We start from the raw sequence: 20,453 nt of genomic DNA on the forward strand, positions 1-20,453 counted from the left end.
TAAGTGAGTAAGTAAGTAAGTGAGTAAATAAGTAAGTAAGTAAGTGAGTAAGTAAGTAAGTAAGTAAGTAAGTAAGTAAGTAAGTAAGTAAGTGAGTAAGTAAGTAAGTAAGTAAGTAAGTAAGTAAGTAAGTAAGTGAGTAAGTAAGTAAGTAAGTAAGTAAGTAAGTAAGTAAGTAAGTGAGTAAGTGAGTAAGTAAGTAAGTGAGTAAGTAAGTAAGTGTGTAAGTAAGTAAGTAAGTAAGTAAGTGAGTAAGTAAGTGAGTAAGTAAGTAAGTAAGTGAGTGAGTGAGTAAGTAAGTAAGTAAGTAAGTAAGTAAGTAAGTAAGTAAGTAAGTGAGTAAGTAAGTAAGTGAGTAAGTAAGTAAGTGTGTAAGTAAGTAAGTAAGTAAGTAAGTAAGTGAGTAAGTAAGTAAGTAAGTAAGTAAGTAAGTAAGTAAGTAAGTAAGTAAGTAAGTAAGTAAGTAAGTGAGTAAGTAAGTAAGTGAGTGAGTAAGTAAGTAAGTAAGTAAGTAAGTAAGTAAGTAAGTAAGTAAGTAAGTAAGTAAGTAAGTAAGTGAGTAAGTAAGTAAGTAAGTGTGTAAGTAAGTAAGTAAGTAAGTAAGTAAGTAAGTAAGTAAGTAAGTGAGTAAGTAAGTAAGTGAGTAAGTAAGTAAGTAAGTAAGTAAGTGTGTAAGTAAGTGTGTAAGTAAGTAAGTAAGTAAGTAAGTAAGTAAGTAAGTAAGTAAGTGAGTAAGTGAGTAAGTAAGTAAGTAAGTAAGTGAGTAAGTAAGTAAGTGTGTAAGTAAGTAAGTAAGTAAGTAAGTAAGTAAGTAAGTAAGTAAGTGTGTAAGTAAGTAAGTAAGTAAGTAAGTAAGTAAGTAAGTAAGTAAGTAAGTAAGTGAGTAAGTAAGTAAGTAAGTGTGTAAGTAAGTAAGTAAAAGTAAGTAAGTGAGTAAGTAAGTAAGTGAGTGAGTAAGTAAGTAAGTAAGTAAGTAAGTAAGTGAGTAAGTAAGTAAGTAAGTGTGTAAGTAAGTAAGTAAAAGTAAGTAAGTGAGTAAGTAAGTGAGTGAGTAAGTAAGTAAGTGAGTAAGTAAGTAAGTAAGTAAGTAAGTAAGTGAGTAAGTAAGTAAGTGAGAAAGTAAGTAAGTAAGTAAGTAAGTAAGTGAGTAAGTAAGTAAGTAAGTAAGTAAGTAAGTAAGTGAGTAAGTAAGTAAGTAAGTAAGTAAGTAAGTAAGTAAGTAAGTAAGTAAGTAAGTAAGTAAGCAAGTGTGTAAGTAAGTAAGTAAGTAAGTAAGTAAGTAAGTAAGTAAGTAAGTAAGTAAGTAAGTAAGTAAGTGAGTAAGTAAGTAAGTAAGTAAGTAAGTAAGTAAGTAAGTAAGTAAGTAAGTAAGTGAGTAAGTAAGTAAGTGTGTAAGTAAGTAAGTAAGTAAAAGTAAGATCCTACACATACGCATGGAAAAGAGCAAGGACATACAGACCTTAGAATAAACAAGACAAAAAAAACCACAATGGAAAAATGATGGACTACATCCAAATAATTCAGAAAGGCAGTCTTAGTTTTGAAACTTACAAACCTGAGGTCAAGAGTGCAAAAAACTCCACCAGTGTACAGCAAAAACAGTGCACACTTCCGCATAGCCTAGAGGAAGTTATTAGTACAACCTTAAAACACGCACTGAACTGTAAAAATCTGTAGCATATATAGGCTTGTTATGCACCGTAAAAAGTACTTTATTGTCATTGCATACAATACAATACAATGAGCCCTCAGGCAACAACAAGGCATTTACACATTAAACTAAAAGGAATTGAAATTGAGAAGTTCAAAAAGAGGAATAAAGAATAAATACACAGAGTACACTGCCTTGTGATGCCCTAATTATTGAAATGTGTTCTGAGAGGTAAATTTTGTGCATAGGATAAAACTATAATATAAAGACAAAATTCTGAACCAGGAAATACAGCAATGTACAAAACTATTATTACCAGAGCATACTGTAAAGTTAATTACAGTATGAGTACTGTCAGGTTTAAAGTAAACATCTGGCAACCCTGCTGCCTGTATTTTCTGTTCAATTTTTACCTGACAATTTTTTGGAGTGTAGTTTATAGGAAAATAATCAACCATACATCACAGCAAAAAAAACAAAAAAAAAACAACAACAAACAAACAAAAAAGCTCTGACTCATTTAAATGTATTACAATTGTTAAATATATTAGATTTATTTATAATGTACAATTATATATAATGGAATTTCTGCCAATCAATTTATACCTACTTGATAAAAAAAACCCACAATTACATTTGTACAGATCTATAGTCTAAAACAATGATACTATCATTTAAATATTATACAATTATATATTTATGATAGCTAAAGTAATAGCATTTTTATAGCAATAAATAGCAATTCCACCTTATTGTAAGTTAAATACAGTATCGCCTGTGATTTTCCACAACGCTGACATTGTAGACACCTTCCAAATATGCTATAATAATTTGCATTAATTTATTTATTATTTTAAATGGTAATGTACATTTTGTCCATTTGCCAATTCTCACTAATTTGCTGATTTTGATGCTTTACATCAGAGGTCCCCAACCACCGGAGTGAGATATAACGCTCTATTATTTATTGTGTTTTGCCCTTTAAAAGCCACTATCCATATTTACATACAGTGTGATTCCAAAAAACATCATTTCCACACTTCAACTAATTATTAAGTGCTACACAATCATGCCTTGAACAATTCTTTAGTGGGGGAGGTAAGAAAAGACCAAGTGATGGTGATAACAAAGAGAGAGACAGCTAATGATGAGTAAAAGGGAAAAAAAAAGCAGCCTTTGATATTTTATTTGTTTTATGCAGTTTCTGTGGAAACAAAATGCTGTTATGCTGATATTGTTACATTTATGTTGTTGTCTGTCTCTGTATTCAAAAACCCCTGCAATTTTAAGAATGTATAGATTTTTTTATATATATATATATATCAAAGTTGGCGCATTAATAATGCATTAATGCAATAATTTATTTTAACGGTACTACTTTTATTAGCGCGTGATTGATGCAGAACACATTTCTTTTTGACCATTTTAATTAAAAATAGAAATGAATAAATATAAAAGAGGCAAAATTAAAAGCTTCAATGCAACACACATTCATTCACGAGGTTCTTTCTTTTATCTGAAGAATTATTTTTAATCACTAAACATTTGTTGTACTGATGTGCTTAGAAAGAACTTCAAGAGATGAAGTTGTGAAGACATCGTGTTATTCCTTCATTTTTTAATCATGATTGAGCTAGAGAGTAAGAACAACAAACAAACAAACAAACAAACAAACAAACAAACAAACAAACAAACAAACAAACCAATAAAAGCTATGGATGGCCATGGTGAAGTTTGGAAGCAATACATGTCCTGGGTAAGCTGTGTTGGTCTTTAGGTGTGGTGTAATGACTAGACAACTAATGCCAGGACTGTGATTTCATTCTATTAATGATGTTTTTGTGCCTAAATAAAAAAATTTATAAAAACCTGGCAAATTCATCAGGCAAGACACTGATTTTCTTACATTGTCTCCACTGTATAAGGGAATATTGCAAGCTCATGTGGTTCGTGGTAGAATTAAATGAAGAATAACATCAAGTTTAACTGTAAAACATTGTTTGGGAAATGCAATTTTGATATCAGTTATGGAGAAGATTTGATGAAATATAAACAGTTCCTAATGGTGCATTCAGGCTTTTGCACCCTACTGACTATAATTGAAGTGATCATCTGCAGGAGGGAGGAACTGATTTTCCAAATGATAATAATAAGACCGCAATCGATTGTGCTAAAAAAATGTGTGTGTGTGTGTGTGTGTGTGTGTGTGTGTTATAAGCAATAATCCTACATAATATTTTGTATTTGAAACATTTATTTTGTATAATGAACTCATTTATTTTCATTAAATAAGTTTGTGTGAATGTTGTGTCAATGTTTATTTCAATGATTTCAACTTTAAAAATAAAGATGAATATAAAATTGCGGGTGAACAAGTGCTATCACGACTAAGAAACATATTTGAAAGCTGTTTGTTTGATGTGTGTGTGTGTGTGTGTGTGTGTGTGTGTGTGTGTGTGTGTGTGTGTGTGTGTGTAGGCAGTTGCCATAGAAACACCAACCATAGTGTAACACAAGTAATATTTTGGCCCAGTTAACTGGTTATGCCTTTAAGTAAAAAAAAAAAAAGAGTGGTTATCAATACATTGATGGTTTGTAGCAGTAAACAGTGTGTGTGTGTGTGTGTGTGTGTGTGTGTGTGTGTGTGTGTGTGTGTGTGTGTGTGTGTGTGTGCAGATGTGTTTTCCTAATACAGTGTTTATTGTCATACCCATGTTTAGATACAAGTTTTTGAGAAATCTGATGAAATATAAACAACTCCTAGTAGTGCAGTCGACATTTACCACCTAGTGACTATAATTTAAGTGAACATCTGCAGGGGGAGGAAGTGTTTCCTGTTTCTGCTCAATTATAATAATAATAAGACCTCAATCAATGGGGCTAAAAATAGGGACAGGCATGAAGTGTGAGTGTGTGAGTGTGTGTGTGTGTGTGTGTGTGTGTGTGTGTGTGTGTGTGTGTGTGTGTGTGTGTGTGTGTGTGTGGGTGGGTGGTTTGGGGGGAGAGAGAGAGAGAGAGAGAGAGAGAGAGAGAGAGAGAGAGAAAGAGGGACAAGTTTACTGGGGCCAAGATTCACACAACTGACACTTCACACAACACATCCATCAACTTCTACAACCTCTTCACTCAACAGCGTGTATTTCATGCTGTCATCTCTTTTTCGGTGTAGAATAAGGGCAGAATAAAAGCTCCACCGTTCTGCAGTGTTATTCTAGAATGCTCAGTGAACCTCTAGAAATCTCAGTGTCATTGCAGAATTCTCAGTGAAGTTACAGGAACTTCAGAGAGGTTATTGAATCCTCATTGTGGCTTTAACTAAACCTCTAGAATGATCAGTGTCACTCCTGAATAATTGGATTTTCATAAAAAAAAATTAAATTTTTTACTTAAAAATTTTACTTATTTTCTTACTTAAACTAGCAGAACCAAAACTGTTCCAGCATTACAACTATGGCCTGCCCTAGAGCTCTAACATCAACCGTACTGAACACCTCTGGGATTAATGTGAATGCTGACTGCACCCCAGGCCTCCTCACATCACCTACATCAGTACCTGACCTTATTAACACCCTTTTGTCTGAATCAGCACAAATCTCCTCAGGCAAGATCTAAAATCTAGAACATATTTCCAGAATAATTGAGGTCAATATAAGAGGCAGAGGACGAAATGTAGAATGGGATGTTTCATGTTCAATAAGAATCCTATAATCAGGTTTTTATCGTTTGTTCATATACAGTACAGACCAAAAGTTTGTATATATTATATATACAGTACAGACCAAAAGTTTATATATATTATATATACAGTACAGACCAAAAGTATAGACACACCTTCTCATTCAAAGAGTTTTCTTTATTTTCATGACTATGAAAATTGTAGAGTCACACTGAAGGCATCAAAACTATGAATTAACACATGTGGAATTATATATGGAATTATATACATAACAAAAAAGTGACCTGAAAATGTGTCATATTGTAGGTTCTTCAAAGTAGGCATCAAGAGAATGCCAAGAGTGTGCAAAGCAGTAATCTAAGCAAAAGGTGGCTACTTTGAAGAACCTACAATATGACATATTTTCAGTTTATTTTTTTTTATGTATATAATTCCACATGTGTTAATTCATAGTTTTGATGCCTTCAGTGTGAATATACAATTTTCATAGTCATGAAAATCGAGAAAACTCTTTGAATGAGAAGGTGTGTCCAAACTTTTGGTCTGTACTGTAGATTACAGCTCCATGACGAGATGGTGTACATGGGTTAGTGTGGAAGATAGGGAATGTAATGGTATACGTATTCCAACTGACCTTTTTCGGGACAGGGTTTTCGGTTAGGCGCATCGAATGCAATCCTTTTTTACATGTGGAACATAGATCAAATCTGAGTTCCCTCTGAAACGTATTAAGTGGCGGACCGCAAGTTTCTTCACCTCACACTGTTGTGTAGTGTCAAAGTTTATTCAATTATTATTATTAAACCACAAAAACCTACACAACAATGCCAAGGGTATAAAAAAGAAACTAGATATAGCGCAGTGTCACCGTGGCTACTCACACCGTACTGGAAATACGATTGTGAACGCTGAATTAGGATTTGTAGTGTAGTGTTTTGTGCATGCTCGAAATCGCTGCCACTTCCTTTATTTGAGCCATTTATTTAAAATGGTTTAAAAAATGTGAACTGGTGATGTTCATAAATGTTAATAATAAAAACTGTGTTAATTAAAAATGACAAGCTATTTTTTGTTTTGCATTTCTTCCCCCCAACTTTACCAAAATTGTACCTCGACCGTGACTTATGACACTATATGTCATACTCTGAATGAATGTGTATGTGACAAATAAAATTAGAATTAGAATTTGACTTAAAAACCTAAGTACATACCGAACTGTAAATTTTGTGAACCTTTATACCCTTATTAGATGATCTTGAGTGGCCTGGAATGGAGTTCTGACCTCAACCCTAATGAACACCTTTGGGGCTGAATGAGCACAAATCTCCAAAATTCTGTAGATATTTCCAAAAAAGAGGAGATTATTATAAAAGAAAATGGGGAATGAATGTAGGCATGTTCCAATAAAAATCCTACAAACTTGTGTCTATATAGTGTACAAATTTAATGCAAACTGTGTTTGAGTTTCCCAAATAAAGGAAAAATATTTTTTTTTAAAAAACTTGTCACCTTACAGCATAGTAAAAATCCTTTTTTCCCAGCGATGTTAGGAAGCTGGAACAGAGCGCAGGGTCAGCCATGATACATCGCCCCTTGAGTACAATGGGGTTAAGGACCTTGCTCAAGGGCCCAATAGAAACTTAAGCCCCCAAACTTCTCGTCAGTAACCCAGAGTCTTAACCACTGAGCAACTACCTCCACATATACAACATCTGCTTACTTAGACTTACCCAAATAGTACAAGCACAACTCAATCATCATCCATGCAACAGTTATTAACATGTAATTACATATATGCCCTCTAAAAATGTATACCTTGCGCTTAAACGGGAATTTATACAGTTGAGAAATTGCAAATGCTGTTTACTGAATTACTCACTCAATTCTGCTCCAACTATTTATTTGAATTTATTTTCAATTCTTTCATCCGTTCGAAAAACCGTAAACAACTTTCACAGGCTTCAGCTGCAGTAAAGAGATTCAGCTGAAAATGCTGGAGGGTTTCCTTTAATTTGCATATTCAAGAACCACAGCGGAAAAGAAGTATGGGACACTGTGAGACAGAGCCTGAACTAGATTACAGTAGTGTATTGCAGTGTGAGCCAAGATAGTAAAGGGGAGACACAATGCATAAGTCACTGGGACACATTATAGTCTCTGTATAGCAATTCAAAATGTGTGTATGCATATGTGTGTGTTTGTGTGTGTGTGTGTGTGTTGGCTGAAGTCGAACCGCTCTCTCTGATGTGCTTCTCTTTCTCTCCACACTGTGGTGCAGATTGTCCCTCTCTCTCTCTCTCTCTCTCTCTCTCTCTCTCTCTCTCTCTCTCTCTCTCTCTCTCTCTCTCTCTCTCTCACACACACACACATACACACTCACACACATTCACACACCCTCCCTCACACGCTCGCTCATACACACATACACACAGACTCTCTCTCTCTGTCAGCAGATGGACGCAGCTTTGCTTTGGTGCACACTCTTTTCTTCTCTCTTTCTCGTTCTGTTGCAGCTGAAACGGTTCTCTTTAATGGAGATTTGCACGGAAAATCCTGAAGATTAATCTGCTCTAGGCAAAACATCAATTCTTCCTTCCTTTCTTTTTCTCCATCTCTCTTTCCATCTATTTCTCTGTCTTTACTTCACTCTTAGCTGCTTGTGTGATAGAAGGCTTGCATGCCAAAGCTGCTTTACTTCAAAAAGGTAAGATCTTTTCTTTTCTCTCTGTCTCTTAAATACTATATATATATATATATATATATATATATATATATATATATATATATATATATATATATATATATATATACACAAACACACACATGTTGCTATACATCCTCAGTCGCTGCGCAATAATGACACTTCATGATTCTGCTGGATGGAAATCTGTCATGATATTCAGGTTGAAAAAAAGTGTTACTGCATCTTCACGCTTAGTCTGAGTGTGATTATGAAAATGCTAGGATCGTCAAATATCCTGCGCATCCACCTAGTCACAAAAGAGCAACAGTTTGCGTCAATGCTGCTGTAGGTCAGGATTTGCAAGGAGGAAACGATCATAAACAGCGTTGACGCAACACCTCCACTCCTGGGGTCACTGCATTGGCTCTTTCACTCTGTACAGAACTTGAAAACTTCTACAATGTTCATTTGAATGAAGGAAATCACTCTAGTGTTGAATTGTGGCGCTTCTTTAAATCTATCACCGGACTCATTTTGTACAGGATTTAAAATAATTCAACACACCATCCAGATATAATATTCAATTCTGCTCTACTCTCTTCCAATGAAATCATTTTAATAATTGAATACATCATTTACATGAAGGTTGAATTCATGCTTAATGGATACTATAAATAATTAACAGGAAGGGTAATTATTGTGTTATTTCATCACATAACCCTGAATTATTCTTCTCTAAAAAAGTGTAGAACCATACACTGTTCAAACAGAACCTCCGAAGGACCTGTGAAGAACGCATTTCTTTTTTTATTACGAGTGTAATTAATGTAGAATTCACAGTAGTTCCTGAATAATATATTTATAAAAAAAATAGACAGTCCGATGCGTTATTACCGAAACCGCTTTAATTAAATTCTAACTTGGATTCATTAACATGTCCGGTGTTTGATTCATTTTTTAATAAAATAATCATAATGATCACATTGCCATGAATGGATTTGCAATACAAGCAGGAGAAGTTCAGAACTTCAGAAAGCAGGAATCTAATAGACAACTAATAAATTGAATCTGGAAATGTTAATTGGTCAAATAATCCAAATAAAAGCATTTTTATTTAAAAGTTAATACTATATAATAGATAGTAATAGTAATAGCAATGCACTTATTCAATTTTATACTAAATAGTAGTAATAATATGCTTTAACAGAGTTAACAGTGATGAATGAACTACGCATGTGGTGTTGAAAGTGTTGGAGGCACACAATTATTATAGGATGTGTTCAGATGTAGTGTTCCAGGTATAAAAGTGCACCTGTGCACAAGGCCAGATGCATGAAGATATGGTGTACAGTGGAAGATCTCCTGCTATAGAGTTCTGACCTCAACCATATTGAACACTATTTGGGATGAATTGGATAGCTTAGTGCACGCTTGGACTCCTCACCATTATCACCTGACTATCCTTATGCCCTTGTCAAAAAATCTCCACAAGCACACTCCAAAATCAATAGAACATCTGGCCAGAAGAATGGAGGTTATTATAATATAGTATATATATTTTGAACAAATGAACTAACATTTACTAAACATTAAATAAATGAACTCTGACGTTACACTCGTATGAAATCAATAGTTTCGAATGATATTTTCCCTGTATTTCTTTTCTTCTTCAATCAGAGATATTTCAAACACAACACAAAAACGTGCCGTTTTATAAGCCAGCTCACTCATTAATTCCTCGTTTAGTTATTATCGACCCATATTATAAAGTTTATGTGATGTCAAATTCATTATATCTAATTTATAGCTTAGAGGTTTAGGGCAATGTCTTTATATAGAAAGCCCAATTTTTGTAGTGAAGAGTAAACGCTGCAGCAATATGCGGTAATGATCGTTATTTATGTATTACGTGACAGTCTGTGCTGCCGGTGTGACGGCTGATTAAAATGCTCTGGGAATGCACTTTCTTCAGTTTGTACCTGTGCAGCTATCTAGCACAGAGTTTGAATCTTGAAGCCCTATTTGTTAAAGGAACTTTGATGAGCAAGTTAGCGAGTGGATGCTGAAATCTGTACTTTAGCTAGTTAATTTTTATATTATATATGATTTGTATTGAAGGGTTGGTTTGGTACACAATGTCCTTCGAAACCTTCATGGAACACTGGTTCTATGTACAGATTTATAGACTTGCCTTCACTGAGACATACACGTGCCCTCAAATTCCTTCCAAATAGGACATCCTTTATCTCTGGAGTGCACAAATGCTGCCTACCTACTGTAGGGAACTGCCTAATGACTATGTTACACACAGTGTGGGTGTGTAAGTAAACAGCTACTGATTGAAATGAATTTTTTACTCCTTTAAGATTTAGCATGTTTATTTCGTTCTAATTCGCTTGCAAGACACTAAGTGCTCCTTTAAGCAGGTAGCTGTGAAGTTGTATCCTGTCAAGGCATGTCACTGCAGTGCTGTGAATGATCAGCAAGTCAAATAATATGTGTCGAAATAAATACACTTTCTGGCCAAAATGTTTTAAAGACATCTGACTGTCAGGGTTGAGGTCAGGCACTGATTGTTGGACGAAGAGGTCTGGTGTTCAGTCTGTGTTGCAATTTAGTGGGGTTGAGGTCAAGGCTCTGTGCAGGAACTCAAATTCTTTTCCAAACCATATTTTTATGTTGCTCATATTGTGCATTTCATGAGACAATATCATGCAGGCACATTTTGGGTCTTGGGGTTGAAGTAAAGAGAAAATTGAAATGATACAGGATACAGTGACTTTGCAGACAATTTAGTACTTCTACCTTTGTGGCAAAATAGCTGATGGGGAATTTCGAGCTGTGTACTACAGCCAAAGATGGTGCCTTTCTATATGGGTTTTGTACGACGATTATTTTCATGCAAAAATATGCAAATAATCACAATAAATCCATGAATATGCAAATATAATCTAAAATATGATGTCATTTGTTAATTTCTAGCCACTCCTTGAGCATGTTTTAGCTGTTTTTCCCTTAAAACATGATTATAGATGATTGTGTTGTTAATTGAACTGAGTGTAGAATAAAATAAAATACTAACAATCAGGTATTTTTCATTTTCTTTCCTTGCAGTCTTGGAGGCGCGTCTGTAAAGAAGATCCAACGTAGACTGATTCACCTTTTTTGTATTTTTATTTTCTCAAGAATTCCTCATCCATGTATCCATTGGGGCTGATGGATAACCCGAAGAAAACGACACAGCCTGGCACATAGCCAATGTATAATTTTTTTAATATATATGAATGTTACAAATTGCACACAGGGAAGAACTGTTTTAATGTATATAATTTTGGGAGTGCACACTATGGCGCCTCATAGTCAGTCTAGGAGTTGCAAAAGCAGACCCGTGCACCTCCAAGCTGATTAGTTGACCCTTTTTATTCTGAGATATAGGAAGTCCAAACTAGTTTTTTTATTCATTATATAAACAACAGTTTTTTTTAGATCTTGAGTGAACCATGGCGGATAAAGTAGGCCTTGGGGTTCCCAAATCAGGCTCTCGCTCCTCCATGTCTCTTCCTCCAGAGCCTATCGAGATCATCCGCACCAAAGCCTGCACCAGAAGAGTGCGTATCAACGTGGGAGGCCTGAACCACGAAGTGCTTTGGCGGACCCTGGAGCGGCTCCCGCGCACACGCCTGGGGAAACTGCGCGACTGCAATACGCACGACTCTTTAATGGAGGTGTGCGATGATTACAGCCTGAACGAGAACGAGTACTTCTTCGACCGGCATCCGGGTGCGTTCACAAGCATCCTGAACTTCTATCGCACTGGGAAGCTGCACATGATGGAGGAGATGTGCGCGCTCTCGTTCGGACAGGAGCTCGATTACTGGGGTATTGACGAGATTTATCTGGAGTCGTGCTGCCAGGCGCGCTATCATCAGAAAAAGGAGCAGATGAATGAGGAGCTGCGGAGGGAAGCGGAGACGCTGCGAGAAAGGGATGGAGAGGGGGAGTTTGACCACTCCTGCTGTCCTAATAAGCGAAAGAAACTGTGGGATCTCCTGGAGAAACCGAGCTCCTCAGTCGCTGCTAAGGTAAGACTATGGCCTATAATGTACAAAACCAACAGGCTCCCCTTTACCCAACATGTGTGTGATCAGCCATCATGTCTAATTTCCAAATATCTAACAAGCATCCAAATAAGCAAACATTTTTACATCTATCTATCTATCTATCTATCTATCTATCTATCTATCTATCTATCTATCTATCTATCTATCTATCTATCTATCTATCTATCTATCTATCTATCTATCTATCTATCTATCTATCTATCTATCTATCGTTAGGGTTGTTTTGCAAACATCTCCTGATGTCAGGGGAAAACAGCTACTACATCATTGCAAAATGCCACCACATGACCTCATTGACTGATTTGCCTTGTCACTGCATCATATGCCCATCAAAACAGTTTACATAAAAATAAAGGAAGACAGAATACTCTGGGGAGACCCCAAAGTCTCCATACACAAAGCAAATGATTGACATTTATTTGGAAACACACTCAACCCCATTTCCAATGATGGAAGTCTTGAGTGGCCTGCTATAGAGCTCTGACCTCAACCCTACTGAACACCTGTGGGATGAATGTAAACGCAAACCCAGACTTCCTCACCTCACTCAACATCAGTACCTGACTTTACTAACACCCTCGTGGCTAAAAAAACACACAAATCTCCACAAGCACAAAATATAGTCAATCATCTTCCCAGAAGAGGGGAGGTTATTATAACAGTAAATATAAATTGAATGTTAAATGGGATATTTTTTTAAAAACCACATACAAATCTTATGGTCAGGTGGCTATAAACTTTTTGTGCATATAGTGTACTTACATCACATCTTAACCCATCCCCTATCTGTGTCTCTTGCTCATAACCCCAGTGTCATTTTGACAATGTATTATACAATGTCAGAAAATACTAAACGACTTGACAATGCAACAAGAAGAGTGTGAGGTACTTTAGGAGAGTGCACAGTGCTAAACTGGAGGCTATACGTGGTCTTTTCTTGTATCCTGTAGCTCAATCAGAGCATTAAGAAGCAATATTCAAAACATTAACTGGCCGAGGATGTGAAGAATTGCGTTCATGTCCTATTTTGCTGGATCAGTATGCATGTATGTGTGCATATGTGTGTGTGGGCTTATTTAGTTTTTCTTCCCACAAAGTGAGGGGAAATTAGAGACAGTTTAGGTGTGTTTTTCTTTTGTAGATTGCTGTTTTTATTTATTATTGCATTATTGTGCCTTTATAATACTCCATTTTAGAAGAAAGCTTGCGTGTGCTTGCTTTTTTTTTTGTGTTTATCTATTCTGGAGTTCTAAAGCTAAACTTCTCTAAATCCTTATTTGACAGGTCCAAATGCATCGTTCACACATCCCTACTAAATAATTTATTAGGTAAAAGATAATATTCTTTACAATAGCTACACTATTTGGACAAACGTTTGTGGACACCTGACCATAAGATTCTGTCATAAATCTTTCCAATCTTCTGAGAAGATGTTCCACTAGATTATGGAGTGTGCTTGTGGATATTTTTAGCCATTCAGCCACAAGAGTGTAAGTAAAGTCAGGTACTGATGTGGGTGTGGTGAGGAGGCCTGGGGTGCAGTCAGTGTCCACATTCATCCCAAAGGGTTTCAATAGGGTTAAGGTCAGTGCTCTATAGCAGGAGATCTTCCACTACAAATGTAAACCATATCTTAATGGAGCTGGCTTTGTGCACTGTCATGCTGAAAAAAGGTTTAGGTCTCCTAGTATGAGTGATCCGCAGACATCCTATACAGTTGTATGGCTGGGAAAGTCCGGTGTCCCAATACTTTTTTGTCTTTAATGTTTAATGTGACTTTTTTTAAGTGAAAGTAGAAATTTAAAATGCTCTAAGAAGTATGTTTGATGGAACTGTTTAAGAAAATGCTTGTTTTTCTGTGTGAAACCTGATAAACCAAGTGAGTATTAGAACAAAAAATTAGTTTATTTCTCTCAGCTGATTTTTGTTTATGTGTGTGATGTGTGACCGCTGGTGAGTTTTGTTTTTGGGAAATCGATTTTCCTTCTTTGCTTTACATTAGCAGTGATTTGGTTCAAAATTTTTTAATGATCACTTATTTAGAAGGAAATAAAAGAAAGCTGTGATTGAAGTTTTTATTTTCCATTTCGGAAAAAGTCTTCAGCTACAAACGCATGTAAAGCATGGTGTACCTTTTTTTTTTTTGGGTATTACTTCTATCATGCAAGTGTTTTTAGACAAACAGTTTTAATTGTACATCAACCACAGTATTAGTACAAACGTACAATATTTTCTTCTCTTTCTGTTTTTGCCTTAATATTATATAAATATATAGTCTAGTATTGTTTTGGATCTGTGTTAAAATGTATACACACACACACACACACACACACACACACACACACACACACACACACACACACACACACACACACACACACACACACAGACTGAGTGATAAAATGCCCAAAAGGAGTTGAAAGTATTTTTTGGTATCGACAATAGCTATTTTTTAATAGAGTATTTCTGCTGAATAACTTCCCACGTCAGGTCACATAAATCATGGATATGGTATCTCGAGATCTCTCTCTCTCTCTCTCTCTCTCTCTCTCTCTCTCTCTCTCTCTCTCTCTCTCTCTCTCTCTCTCTCTCTTTCTCTCTTAGAAGATCCTACACACCACCAGTAAACAGGAAAAGTAAATAAAGTTCAGTTTGAAGCTTCTCTTGAATAAATATTTCAGGACAAACCATACGAGGAAGTTCACACGAATACTTGTTTAATGTGACATTTAGCCATACTGGCAAATTTCTCTCACTTAGCATGTTTGTATGAAAAAATTTAACAGATGAAGGTGTGGTTGCATGTTTTCATATGAACTCATTGTTGAAACCGAGAAGTGAAAATATACACAAAAACTGACAGGCAGAGATACAAACATGTGCTGTGTATAAAACAACATTTATGTGATTGGCTGGATTTTTCACCTTTTATGGTAAAAGAAACGTTAGTAATATGTGAAAGGAATGTTTGGAACAACCCAGTAAGCACAACCAAAAATATTTCTGTGGCCTTTTCCACAGAATCCACAGAATCCCCTTCTGTCACCTAAACTTTAAATAAATGCAGACAGAACCATTACCATTTACCACCATACGTATCACCATAGTCTATCTGTCTGATATGTTTTTCTTTTCTCTTAGTGACAATGTGTTTTTTCTGCAGAACGGCCTCCCACTGGATGTTTTATTTTTTTTTACACCATTGTGTTAACTCTTGGGAATTTTGTATGGGTTAAAATTTAAAAAGATTAGAAGTTTATGGAAAGTCCATACCAACCAACCACACCACAATCACAGACACTGGGATCACATCAGTGAAAGCTCTTGAAATGTGTTCTGCAGGACTTTATGAATTGTAATCCTGCTATCTGATTAGCTGATTAGATAGCTGCATGAATTAAGTGGTAAGTGGTAGCTCAGTGGTTAAAATCTCTGATTGGAAGGTATTAGTTTAGATTCCAGCACCACCATGCTGCCACTTTTGGGCCCTTGAGCAAGGCCTTAACCTTTACCTGCTCACTTGTAAGTCTGGATATGGGCGTCTGCCAAATGAGAGAAATGCAAATATAAATGAAGTAGCAGGTGTTATATAGGTGTTCCAAATAAACTGCTCTGTGGATGTATTGATACAAATAGACTGCTCTGTTAGTACAGATAACATTTTATATTTTATTACACACTCGCAAAGGAGGTTGGCTCGTTCATAGCAAATGTTCCTTGTCCTATAAGCTTCATAGCTAACTGCCCACTCCAGCATTAATGTTAGTTCCAAAATGTTCTCATGTACTTCCATGAATTTTTACAAGCATTGAATTAAGTAAAAGACAGGAAGTGGAGCTGGAGGTAGCAGAGCTAAAGATGTTGAGGTTTTTGTTGGGAGTGACGAGAATGGACAAGCTTAGAAACGAGTTTATTAGAGAGACAGCGCATGTAGGATGTTTTGGGGACAAGTTAAGGGAGGCGAGATTGAGATGGTTTGGACATGTGCAGAGGAGGGACATGGGGTATATCGGTAGGAGAATTCTGAGGATGGAGCCACCAGGAAGGAGGGAAATAAGAAGGCCAAGGAGGCGGTTTATGGATGTGGTGAAGGAAGACATGCAGGTAGTTGGTTTGAAAGAGGCAGAAGTAGAGGACAGGGTGGTATGGAGACGGATGATCCGCTGTGGTGACCCCTAATGGGAGCAGATGAAAGAAGAAGAAGAAGAAGATTGTATTAAAGCTTGTAGTTGCCAATTAGCATAAAACTCCTGTTAACCAATTGCCTTAGTCGGCACAGTTAGGTGATTCCCGGTCTCTGTGCTAAATAATAGATTCTTGGATAATAAGGAAAATGGCATATTAATGTTTAATAACTGCAGGGAAAGCACACACAGAAACTGTGATGACGTACAGTTTCGTCTCTTTTAACCCGAGGAAAGAAATGGATCAAATTCAATCAGTGCTAATTCAGAAGGAGGCTGCAGGATGATGTTCCGGATAATATTTCACATCTGAGTGGGTCCCATGAAAAAAAAAAAAGAAAGAAAAAGGAAGAAATTGCCACCTTGAAGTATGTCAAAGATGTGAAGCTTTTTGAAATGCTATTTAAAAGCTTTTAGAGTGCGTATTTGAGCTTCAGAGCTGAATATTGTGATTCCTAAATGTAGAACCATTTAAATTTGTACCTCTTCACAAACGTTTCACTTTTAATTTCTGAATTCTGCAGCTATAATGGGAGATGATGTTGATGATGAACGGTGCACAACAGATTCTCTCTGACATCCTGACAAATTAATTTAATGAACATAATCCAACTATGGAAATATTTGGCTCATTATTTAAAGTTTGCAGTGATATTAAGGATATTTTTTTAAACCAAAGAGCTTTTATTTCTATTACTGGTTAGGATTCGGCGCTCTCACCGCTGCGGCCCGGGTTCGATTTCCGGTCAGGGAACCGAACACAGCCATTAGGGTTGCACAAGCCAGTGCACTCTTGCTGAAGCCGAAAGAAAGTTTAATTCTGAACACAGTCCTTACATGTAGCTTCAATTATAGCTGTTTGAAGGCTCATCAACAAAACAGTTCCAAAAACTCTTTCTCTCTCTCCAAATATTATCCTCATTCTCTCTCAAATTGTTTTCCTCATTCTCTCTCCAAAAGCAGCATCAAATTAAACCAATTAAATATATAAGGCAAACAAAACCAAATTACATATTAATGTCAACAAAAGCACAAAGAAAGAATCTAAAACAAATCCAAAATATTTCACAAACGTAATATGTAGCCTAGCTGACATATGAAAGGATGAGTTGCTGCAGTCAGATGAAGGGAGCAAGAGTCTGTTAGACCCTTTTTTATTAGGCTTTTTTTTTATATAAAGTGCAATTAGTATAAAATGTAAACAAACAAACAAACAAACAAACAAACAAACAAACAAACAAAATCTAAATCTAATCCCAGGAATGACTGCCTAAATAAGCTAAATATCGAGAGACACCAACCCCACTGCAACCTCCCTCCAAAACCATGTGTCTAACATGTGTAGCAGATGACATAATATGCAGACATATTATGTCATCATGTTGCAGCAGCCTATATGTGTGTGTGTGTGTGTGTGTGTGTGTGTGTGTGTGTGTGTGTGTGTGTGTGTAAAACAAACCTCTTATGAGGTTTATATTTATTTAAGGTTAACCGCCAAACTGACACTGTTGGGCTCTTGAGCAAGGCCCTTAACCTAAGGGATACTGTATCATGGCTGACCCTGTACTCTGACCCCAGCTTCCTAACATGCTGGATATATGAAGAAAGAATTTTACTGTGCTGTAATGTATAGGATGTGACAAATAAATGCATCGCTCTATTATCATTTTATTTTTTATTTTTTGGAGAAAAGAGCCATTTGTGATTAACATTATTGTGTGTATTGTGTTTATGTGTTTATACAGGTGCATCTTAATAAATTCGAATATCATTAAAATAAGATATTTTCACAAGTATTTATTTCTTTTTGGCTCATAATGAACAAAAACCCACTAATTTATCTAAAAAAATTAGAATACTTCATAAAACCAATCAAAAAAAATGTTTTAGTGAAATGTTGGCCTTCTGGAAAGTATGTTAATTTGTCATATGTACTCATTACTTGGTAGGGGCTTCTTTTGCTTTAATTACTGCCTCAATTCGGTGTGGCATGGAGGTGATCAGTCTGTGGCACTGCTGAGGTGGTATGGAAGCCCAGGTTTCTTTGACAGTGGCCTTTAGCTCATTTGCATTTTTTTTGTCTCTTGTTTCTCATTTTCTGCTTGACAATACACCATAGATTCTCTATGGAATTCAGGTCTGGTTAGTTTGCTGGCCAGTCAAGCACAACAACACCATGGTAATTTACCCAACATTTGGTGCTTTTGGCAGTGTGGGCATGTGCCAAATCCTGCTGGAAAATGAAATCAGCATCTCCATAAAGCTGGTCAGAAAAGGGAAGCATGAAGTGCTCTAAAGCTTTCTGGTAAACAGCTGTGCTGACCTTGGACTTGATAAAACACAGTGGTCCAACACCAGCAGATGACAGGACTCCCCAAACCACCACTGTGCAAACTTTACACTGGACCTCAAGCAAATTGGATTCTTTGTCTCTCCTCTCTTCTTCCAGACTCTGGGACATTGATTTCTAAATAAAATGCTGAATTTTCTTTCCTTTAATCTGAAAAGATGACTTTGGCCCACTAAGCAACAGTTCAGTCCTTTTTGTCCTTTGCCCAGGTAAGACACCTCTGACGTTGTCTCTGGTACAGGAATGGCTTGACACAAGGAATGTGTCAGTTGTAGTTCATGGATACGTCTGTGTGTGTCTTGAAGCACTGACTCCAGCTGCAGTCCACTCTTTGTGAATCTCCCCAAATTCTTGAATGGGCTTCTTTTTACCTTTTTCTACCACAATATTTCCTTCCATTCAACTTTCCATTAATGTGCTCGGATACAGCACTCTGTAAACAGCAGCTTCTTTAGCAATGACCTTTTGTGTCTTACCCTCTATGTGCAGGGAGTCAATGATCGTCATCTGGACAACTGTCAAGTCAGCAGTCTTCCCCCATGATTGCGTAGCCTGAACCAGACTGAGACACCATTTAAAGGTTTAGGAAACCTTTGCAGGTGTTTGGATTTAATGAGCTGATTAGAGTGAGACACCACGAGTCTCCAATATTGAACTTTTTCACAATATTCTTATTTTCTGAGATACTGAATTTTGGGTTTTTATTATCTGTAAGTCAAAATCATCAAAATGAAAAGAAAAAAACACTAAAAATATATCAGTCTGTGTGTGATGAATCTATATAATATACCAGTTTCACTTTTTGTATTGAATTACTAAAATAAATTAACTTTTTAATGATATTCTAAGTTATTGAGATGCACTTATAAGTCTGAAGAGGCTAAAACAATTTGATAATTTTGTTCCTTTTAAACTATCACATTAGTTTTTCTCAAATCCACAAGAGTCTCGAGTTTAAAGCTCCATAGCAACAGCTATTAATGCCAACTATGATGGCGTCAGTGTCATGGCCATCGCTATTAAAGAGGTTATTTATAGATCCCACTAGACCGGGGTTATTTAACTATGGTGGCAGGTGGAAAACATAAACCACAAACATGTACACATGTGCGTGCACACACGCACACATTCTGTCTCACACACACCCACACCCACACCCACTCACACACACACACACACACACACACACACACACACACACACACACACACACACACCCACACCCACACACACACACACCCACACCCACACCCACTCACACACACACACACACACACACACACACACACACACACACACACACACACACACACACACACACACACACACAAACACACAGGGCAAATGGACCAGTCAATCTGAAGGCCATAAATATCTGAGATAAATCAAATAAATGAAAGCCATAAATAGATGAAATAAATACAATAAATAAAATAAAATGATAAATAAACCAGTGGTGCTATGTGGGAACACATCCAGGGTGGGATGTCAGGCCATTGCCGGGCTTTATTCACACACTCATTTACATCCAGTGGCAATTTCATTAAGATATTCCACCTACTGGCAATTTTTTTAATGGGAGTGGAACCTATGCAGTAAAAAAATCAACCCTAAAACACATTCTATAAACTGAGACTTTTCAGTCTCGACAATCCCAAACCTTATTTAGAACAATAGAACTTCCTATTTTAGACATATTCAGACTTCATTATTATTTGTATTTATTACATTAATTTGATTGGGCTGTGAAAATGCTGCCTGGATGTTTTTTTTTTAAGCTAAGTAGAT

At 36.3% G+C, this 20,453-nt stretch overlaps 1 protein-coding gene across 1 annotated transcript in view; it reads left to right on the forward strand.

Annotated features, from left to right (window-relative positions):
- Positions 1 to 7,758: 7,758 nt before the first annotated feature.
- The window catches only part of kcnb2b (potassium voltage-gated channel subfamily B member 2b), a 99,617-nt gene continuing 86,922 nt past the window's right edge, over positions 7,759 to 20,453 (forward strand). Inside the window, exons 1-2 of the mRNA XM_083530261.1 lie at positions 7,759 to 8,031; positions 11,125 to 12,092. Coding sequence (XP_083386387.1) covers positions 11,511 to 12,092 — 582 coding nt within the window. The 5' untranslated portion in view covers positions 7,759 to 8,031; positions 11,125 to 11,510. The remainder of the gene's footprint in view (positions 8,032 to 11,124; positions 12,093 to 20,453) is intronic.

This window comes from Silurus aristotelis, assembly GCF_946808225.1.
Source record: "Silurus aristotelis genome assembly, chromosome: 25".
NCBI lineage: Eukaryota > Metazoa > Chordata > Actinopteri > Siluriformes > Siluridae > Silurus > Silurus aristotelis.